The 9,016-nt window shown below is 39.7% G+C and overlaps 1 protein-coding gene across 1 annotated transcript in view; it reads left to right on the top strand.

Annotated features, from left to right (window-relative positions):
• ARHGEF12 (Rho guanine nucleotide exchange factor 12) overlaps positions 1–8,207 on the top strand; it is a 42,759-nt gene extending 34,552 nt beyond the window's left edge. The window contains exons 33-40 of the mRNA XM_010170265.1: positions 127–214; positions 1,140–1,229; positions 1,383–1,459; positions 1,838–2,065; positions 3,880–4,365; positions 6,036–6,349; positions 7,146–7,218; positions 7,830–8,207. Coding sequence (XP_010168567.1) covers positions 127–214; positions 1,140–1,229; positions 1,383–1,459; positions 1,838–2,065; positions 3,880–4,365; positions 6,036–6,349; positions 7,146–7,218; positions 7,830–7,840 — 1,367 coding nt within the window. The 3' untranslated portion in view covers positions 7,841–8,207. The remainder of the gene's footprint in view (positions 1–126; positions 215–1,139; positions 1,230–1,382; positions 1,460–1,837; positions 2,066–3,879; positions 4,366–6,035; positions 6,350–7,145; positions 7,219–7,829) is intronic.
• The last annotated feature ends 809 nt before the right edge of the window (positions 8,208–9,016 follow it).

Consider the following 9,016-nt stretch of genomic DNA (forward strand, 5'->3'; position numbering starts at 1 on the left):
GGAGGGTTATCTTATGAACTGTCTTTCATGGTTTCTGGTTGGGGTTATGCCCAGTTTTAGAAATTTTCAGAAAGTTATGTGGGACAAGGCATCTAGTTAAATTCTTCCCTCCCTGTGTTGTTTCAGATAACAAAGCTTTCTTCGTCATCTCCATGTCAGAAAATGGCGCTCATATTTATGAACTGGTGGCACAGACTGTTTCAGAAAAGAATGTGTAAGTAATTGGTTCAGCTCCATCTGCTGCTTGATTTGTTGTACTTGAGAGATCTTTTACATCTGCTTGCCTGGAGTAACCGTACAGGTGTCAATGAATTACCTGAGTTCCTTCTCCAAGCTTTGCTGAAAATGTAGCTATGTTGGCCTGTGTAAGAAGTGTCCAAGGATAGTCTCTCCCAACCTCTAAAAAGCAGAGGGAGGGTGCATACACATATGTTAGTGAACATGTATGTGTATATATACACACACATATATGTTAAGAAAAAACAACCCATACATGCACTCAATGCTTCTGTTGTTACTTGCTCTCTGCCTCACTCCAACCCCTTTTCTGACCTCAAAAATGCTTTTCTTTACCCTTACTCTTCTAGATCTGACACAACTGACTGCCACATAAGTAACTGAAATAATCCTGCATCTTCATGCAGAGCTAGTTAGCCTTTTAGACTTTGATACTAAGCATCATAAGCACCCCAGTGCATAAATTTGATTCCCTAGCTAAACGCTTTTTCTTCTTTGGTAGAAATGTTTTTCTTCTAAAGTATAAGCATAGATTTATTGCTATGTTACATAGCAACTGTTCTCATGTGTCATATATGAAACTCTTCAGTAACATGTGAAATGTTTCTTAATGCTTTTGTATTTATTTATATTTATATAAAATAACTGCCTCACCTGACAGCTCCTGCTAAGGTCCTGTCATTCATTTCCTTCTGCTGATGAATATGCTGGTAAGGTGAGCATTATGCTGTGGTGCTTCACTTGCAAGACACTGTATTGAATGTACCAATCAAAAAAAAAAGAGATATTTGTCTTGATTAGAAAAGCATTAATATTATTAGCTGCATTTAAGAAGTGTTAAACAGAGAAGTATTAATTATGCTTCATGGTTTGCATGTTTTTATTTGGTGTTTCTACTGCAGATGGCAGGACCTTATAGCTCAGATGGCAGGGACTATGAAAATGGGGAGCACTAGAAGAGTGATTCCATTACCACAGTCAGGACCTGGCGAGTAAGTAAAAGTAGCTGGAGGAGGAAGGGCTGTTTTTTCTTTTTTCACTATCCTTTCTTCTGCTCTAAGATTGCCAGGCAAAGCACTGATTCCCTACACAGTGATTCAAATACATGTGACCAAAGGAATGTGTTCATTCTTTCCTCCCTGCAGAGAAGAGCGTGAAGAAGAGGAGCAGCAGAAGCTCAAAGAGCAGCACGACATTCCTGCCAGTAGTCTACAAAGTCCAGGTAAAACAGTGGTCCAGGTAAATGGTATCAGTAGATTTGCTACATGGAGTGCAAATAGTCCAAGTCATATTCCTTGTGGCTTGGGAATCTTTTTGTGGCTTTGACATTTTTCTGGAAAGGAATGATTTATTTACATGTTATGTAGAGAAGTGATACTGAACCTCTTGGAAACGTACCTCTTACTATTTCCATCTGTTTTCTAAATTGCTGGGAGACACTCTTTTTCCCTGAAAAGAATTAGCCTCTTATCAAGTACACACTTAGGAAATGTATTTTTTAGTGTTTTCAGAGACCTCTGTGTGAAGCAGAATTTTCTGCAGTTTATCATCATATTTGACATAGTTGTTTAACCTGAATGTACATTTTTCTGTTCACTAGATAAAGATTTGGGCCTCGAATCTCCCTTAATACTGAATGCTCAGTCTTCTTCGCCCATCATGTCTGAAAAGTCCAAGGTAGAAAGTCTTCTTGTGTCAGAAAGACAGTTTGATAAAGTGCAGCAAGCAGACCTGACACTTAAAGATTCTTCTGCGTGCTATGAACACACAACTACCAGTTTGTCTTCGGTATCAGAAGGGCAGTGGGCATTGGATGCATTAAGGAACTGTAAGTATATGTGGGTGGCGTCTGGGGTGATGTGATTCAGAGACCGAAATTGTTATGTCAACCATCTAAATCAATGAGCTAAAATAAAATCTAAAGCCCATTTCTATTAAATACTAATTCTCTCTGTGCTGTAGATCACAGCATAGCAAAACAAAATGGATCTGACAGCAAGGAATTCTAAGTTCTGAACTTGTATACTGGCCCTTTCCTTGGCTTTAGGCATCTCATAGTTTTACTGTGGTTTTCCCATGTATAAAATGATGGTAGTTATGAATTGTTACATTGTCCATGAAGTGCTTTGATGCCAAAATTATATTGCAGAACTTTGTGCGGTGTTGTACAGTGCCATTGCTAGTCAGCAGTTTTTTAAAAGACAATGCAGTTAGTCTGTGGACTTCCATAGCACTGGAGCAGAATAGGAGAGGTTGCATGAGTTGCAGAATATGATTTTGCATATTTTTTTGTAAAATCCTGCAAACAAGTTTGGATATATGTGAGCTTGACAAAGTCTAGGTTCAGATTTTCTGAGAACTTGGGAGGTGATGGGACATAATTAGATCAACGCTTCTGTGTATTGAAAAGGAATTTTCCTGATGGACAGATTATCTGTGAAATTGCTTATAGAAGATTTTTAATCGCTTCCTCTATTCTCTGGTATACCTCCTTTCAGAGGAAGAATGCAGGGCTACGCAACCTACTTGATCAGATCCAGCAGTGCAGTTCTTTAATATAATTTCCTAAAATTTGAATGAATTAATTAATCCATATATATCTTCCTGGCAACTCTGAAATGGTTGCACTTGGAGGGAATAGTTTGTATTGCTTCTCTATGGGTCATTTGCTTTTGTCAAAATGCAGAGCATTCATATCCTTGGCCTGAATTCCCTCTTCCATCTCTCTCTACAAGTAATGACAGTTTTCTGCAATCTAATGGTTTATCTTGGATCTTTTGATTCATTTATTGTTCTCCTTCTTGCAGGATTTAAAGTCCTTTTCTAATTCTGAATGCTGTGAGAATGTTCTTGGTACTTGTTTTCAGAGGCCAGTGATGAAATAATCATAGCATGAGGGGTGTGTAAAGATAGTATTAGTGACCTTGCATCTCATGACTATTCAGACTTAAAAGAGGAGCCCACTAACAGCAGTAGTGGGTCACTCACATTTCAACAAGAGCCTTCCACTTAGATGAGTGACTTTCTGTTGTATGAAATCATAGCTTTTTTTGGGTGTTACATGAGCATTATATCGTGAGAATGAACAGTGTTCTTAGCTCTTGACAGTATAATATTTTTGTTTTGAACAATATGTCCCTTTTATGAAGTGTTTGGTTGGGATAATTTGGGAGGAAGGAATGTGGGTTGAAGTTCAAACAAGCATAAATTTGCATGAAATTTTAAGGAAAATGTGACTTCCATTTTTTTTTTTGATCTGTCATTTCAAAGTTGAGTGGAATATTCTCAATATGTTTATTTCTCAAGTGGGAATCTCCATAGTTTTTAGTTCTTTTGGGGGCATGAGTAAAACCTGGGTACTCGCCTGTACTCCAGCTCACATGCTGGATGACTTCAGTAGATTATTTCTCTGCAAGATGGAACTTGTACTGGCACATTTGCTCTTGCTTGTAAGGTAAAATGTGGAATAAGGCTTCAGACCTTATTTATTTATTTTTATCCCCGTTTTTCCTACTAAGAGCAGTGAGAGGGCTGGCTGCTATGAGATGCACCTTTTTGAAAGAGTAGCCTTTATGTCTAGTCTAATCACTGTTAGGGAGGTTATGGTGTGTGAAGCCTTGTGAACGTTCTCTCTACTTGCAGTGGGCTTGCTGAAACAATTGTTGGTACAGCAGCTTGGCTTTTCTGAGAAGGGGACCCTTGAAGACCGGCAACGCTTTCCCAGGTTTAGGACCATTTCTCAAGAAGCCCAAACAGAGAGTGGAAGTGAACCTGGACTACAGCACTCTGACAACAACAAATTTCACCAGCCTGGAACAGACAGAATGCTTCCGAGAACCGGAACCAATGAGTCCACAGCTAGTTATGGCCTCCGGACTTCAGCTGAATCGCCAGCTTCAGGGGATGCCATGCAGCTGATAGTGAGAGACCCCAGACTGAGTAATAACTTAGCAATAGACCGGATGAGTATGAATCTGGAGGTCTCAACCACAGAGCTGGAAGGGGTGGGTGCTGATGAAAGTGGCGAGCATTTTTTTGATGCTCGAGAAGCTCACAGTGATGAAAATCCATCTGAAAGTGAACTAATGGAAAGGAAGGAGGAGGAGGATGTGCAAATACGGATCTCAGGTGAGCATATTTCATTCACTCATTGCATGATAATCCATCTAGATCCACTATTAGAGACTTGAATTCAGTTTCAAGTAGAAGATGCTAAAGGAAATCAGAGTATGTTTTCCTCTCTTGCTTATACGGTATAGAACATTTAAAGTTAACTCTCAGTCCTTGAGAGTCAATTTTAGCCCTGAAAAGGGCTGTATAAACATGGACCTAATTAGTTCTTTATTTTATGAAAGAAGAAGCTGAAGTACTGTGGGGTTAAGACACTGTGACAGATTAGACAGATTACAGAGGCACAGGCACAATGTAAGCTCTTGATTGTGGTTGCCACTGGACCACTTTCTCTCTCGACTGACTGTTGGGACCTGTAGGGAAAAAATTTCCCCTGAAGGCAAAGTACTTCCTATGTCTGTACACCCACAGCCCCTATGACTCGTGCTATTTTCTAGATACTGTGTTGTCTTCTCCTGACCAAGCTTCAGAAAAGAAACATAGAGTTTAGCTTTGCACTGTAATTGTCTTGTGTGACCTTACCCCAGTCTGAAGCTCTTAAAAGCTTATTATTTTTGTTTTTTCTATTATCATTACTACATATACTATATTGGGTAGTTACCTGATCAGCAACTCAAAGTCTATCTATTCTAGCCTTCAAGAAGGTTATAAAGCTGTTAAATCAGCAGAAAACTAGCTCGAAGACAGCAGCTGTGAGCACTTCCATGGGACATTGCACACTTTGTGTTTGTGAAGTTCTGTGATCTTGATCAGCTGACATGTTGACACTACGCTAAATCTAGCACACAAGTTGAGGTTTATCTCATGTGCATGTTATAGTAGAAGTAGCTACTAGTAGGTAGATTCTATATGACTATTAGTCTTGAAATCTCTTATCCATATGTATGCTTTTATTTAAAAATTGGGTTCTATCAATGTGAATAAGCCAATTTGTGACTGTCTGAATGCTGCCTTCCAACTATGTGTTGAAAATAATTTTTCTTTCCCTGAATTAGTAAGACATTTTAAATTATTAAAACTGAGCCAACAACTTGAAGCATCTAATTTATTTGTCACCTCTTACGCTGTTTATTTTCTTAACTGTGCAGGGCCATCAAAATTAGATTGACCTGTTCTTAGTCAATTCTGACTCCACATCCTAGCATGCTGTGATACTGTAGAGAAATTATTTAATATAATCCTATTGCTAGGTGCAGGTTGTGAAAGCATTTCTATCTATAATTGCTTTATCTTTTAACATATTATCAGCAAGCTAAATTGTAAAACTCACTTGTCTAAAAGAATCCTCAGTACTGTAGCTAGTAAGTGGAGGTTAGAAATCTTAGCAGTGTGATTTGTTGGGTACCAATAGTATAAGTGCTGGGTTTTCAGGCATTTTAATAGAAACACAGATTTTGGATAAATAGGAAGATAGGTGATTAGCTCATCTAATCATGTAATTCTGAAACTACAGTCCAAAAGCCAGGATCTCTGAAGCCCAATTCAGAACAAGACAAGTTTGTGTGTCGTGCTCACAGAAGGTTTTTTGTATCCTGTTTAAATGTCTCAGAAGATGCGCCTCTCGCCACTTGTCTTTTTAAAGTCTGCTTAAACTGTCTACATACAGTTCAGTGATTCTTGGTAATTATTGACCTGGAGGTGTTAGTAAAAAGCTGTTCTCTTAACAGGAAATTATTTGATCCTTGATGGATATGGAACAGTGCAGGAGAGCTCCACAGATGAGGAGGTATCGTCTCTTGTTCTCCAGTGCACTGCAGGTGGCCGCACCTCTTTGGACTCTGCACAGCAGCAGCCGCTTTCCCCACGGGACACCCAGTCGGATGGAGGAAGCTCCCCGTTTGCTGAGGAGATGATGGCCTCACGCTGGGGGGGTGTGGAAGAGTCCTGCTCATTTGTAGCAAGCCCTCACTTCTCTATAGAGTCACGTGTGCAGATGATGCAGTATATTCAGAAGATCGAGGATGACCTTGAAAAGTTAAAGGTATGCCGTGTTTCTATTCTCAGTATCTGATTTTTCATATTCCTTAGGTTTTGTTTTAGAAAAGAGCTTGAAAATAACTTTGAGGGGTAAGAAAGGCAGCTGTGCCCTTTTTTATCTTTGCCTCTTATCTCTGGAAGCTTTTGAAGCAGAAACTTGGTGCTGTTTTGCTTACATTAAGTTATAGGTTGCGAGAGGCAGATAGTTCTGCTAGAGCTAGCGGGTATGTACATTGCTTTGTTTTGAATTTGGAGAGATTCGTGAGGGGTAGGACAAAACTAATGCAAGTCTGCAACAGTGGAGTACAGTGGAGTTTTGAAGGGGCCACTGGCCTAAGGAATTTGAATTCCTGACATAAAAAGACTTATCAAATCTGTTGCATACTGCTGATAATGTCAAATGAAGGTGCTAAGTTGCAATAAACCAAGAACAAGGTTTTCAGCCTTACTATATTAAAAAGTATTTTTCCTATGAGGTGGGAATTCTCTCTATATAATAGCCATTGCTGTAGAAGGTTTATAGCATCTTCATGTATGAGACATACCAATGTGTTAAGTCAGTAGCCAGCCTTTAATTTAACTGAAATCTGAAAAGAAAGTGAAATATTGCATGCAAATGGAAAGCCTGATAAAGATGCTGATAAAGGGGTTGAGATCCATTGTGGGTCACTGTGCAACATGGGTGATTCCAGTCCAGTCACTTGTAGTGAAACTTCTCTTTTCCCGTTTGAAGCCCTCTTTGTTTGCTTCATAAATGCAGAAAGATCCACCTGAGTTTTGGGCTTGTTTTTGGTTTTTAGGAGGTTGAGGAAGACTACACCATTCTCCGACGTCAAGGGCTGGCTGGATCAGCCTCCACAGGAGAGCACTCAGGTACGCAACCACACTGTCTATAATTGGTAGCATATACCACATTAGCTTCAGACATTAAACAAGGAGCACAAAGTCAATTATTAATGTTTCTCACACACACAAAAAAGGTTTCACCTACTTCATCAGCTCTCACAGGGCTGAGGCCATGCTGATTCCAGAAAAGGTCAGTTGAATCCTTTGAGACTCACATGTGCAGAGGAGCATGTTCCTTCCTCTGAAAAGGTTGTTTGCAAGCTGTCTTACCCCTACCTGCCAAAGACCTACATCTCAGGAGGTACAACTTCTCTTTCAAAGAAGGCTAGATTAATATAAAGGCCCAAAGGAAGATTTTTGAATGTGTAAAATTATTACAATCTGTCTTTTCTTTCTCTGAGGTGTCTCTGATGCTGTGTAAAGTGATTGCCATGGGTTCTTTAAATTGGCCTTAGGTATCCTAGAGATGTAATTGCTGGAATTACTGTCAAAGGTCTTAAGGTTAAACAGATGTGCTTTCTCTCACATAACACTGACAGTACTAGTGTTCAGAAATGTTAGCCATTCATCTCTCACTGCATACTCTCTCCCTCTCTCTCACCACCCTTTTTCCTTTTTTTTTTTGTCCCCTCCTTCAGACAAAAGCTAGTCATGTTTTCAGGAGTGGCTGAAGATTGGATGAAGAGTATCAGGACACAGCACCCGCTGTCTTCCTTGTGGACTCTGAGACAAGAGGGTTTGGACCATCCAAACATGAACCATATTCTGGCAAAGTGGGCATAGGGTGCTTTTCCTGTGGGGCATCTGCACTATCTTTTCAGTGAGGGAGTCTATTCTATTCTGCTCCTCTCCTTGCTACCAGAAATTCATTTTTCAGAACAGAAAAACCAAACCAAATGTACAGAGCTTTGGGTGTAGGATATAAAAATGTATTTAGACATTTAAAAAAAAAAAAAAAAATCAATGTATTTATTTGACTTCATTCCGTGTATCAAAAGCACATTTTAATTTTTTAATCTGCCTTTTTTTGTTCTATTTTAATTGGGTAGTGACAGTTCTAGCCCTCTGCATATAGTACACCCTGCCTGCCACTGCTCCTGAACCAAAGGTCAGGTCTGAGGGAAGAGGGTGTGCCTATGTGCAAGTGTATCTTCACTGGACTGGACTCTGCACTCCCTGCTGGCAATCAGACTGCCACGCTAAGAGCTACATATGAAGGTGTTAGAATGACTTGTGGCTGGAACGGTCTGTATTCATCAGTTGCATGGGAACTGCTTGTGTCACCACCTGTGTAACAAGAATTTTCCACGCACTAGATATCCAGGCACTTGAGATGGGCAAATTTTCTTTTTCCACTCTCCTGTTAGGGGTCTCCCTTGTTGACTTGCAAGATTAGACTGGGAGAGGAGAAAGATAGGTTTAATTTTTTCTTGACTTTGTTGGCTTTGATCATTGTCTCCTTTGTAAAGTGATAAAAATACTTGGACTTGCAGCACTTTTGTAACTCTTCTCTGGATCAAAAGAAAAAAAATGCAAACCCAGAAGTGTTTCAAAGATGTGGGGCAGATCTGCCCCTGATTCACTACTGAATGAATAAGGGCTGCCATTTGAGTTAGTCACAGGTACTGCTGATTATAGGGCCAGTAAGTTTTAGTACCTGAAAGTATGTCTTGCTGAGAGCTTGGGGTGGGTTTTGGGTTTCTTTTGGGGGGGTGGGATTGAGTCAGTTTTCGGTTTTGTTTGTGGGGTTTTGGTTTGGTTTGGATTTTTTTTTTAACTAATTTGTGCCAATGTGTTCACACTGAAACAGAGATATGCAAAAAAA

This window comes from Antrostomus carolinensis, unplaced genomic scaffold (genome assembly GCF_000700745.2).
Source record: "Antrostomus carolinensis isolate BGI_N321 unplaced genomic scaffold, ASM70074v2 scaffold9516, whole genome shotgun sequence".
NCBI lineage: Eukaryota > Metazoa > Chordata > Aves > Caprimulgiformes > Caprimulgidae > Antrostomus > Antrostomus carolinensis.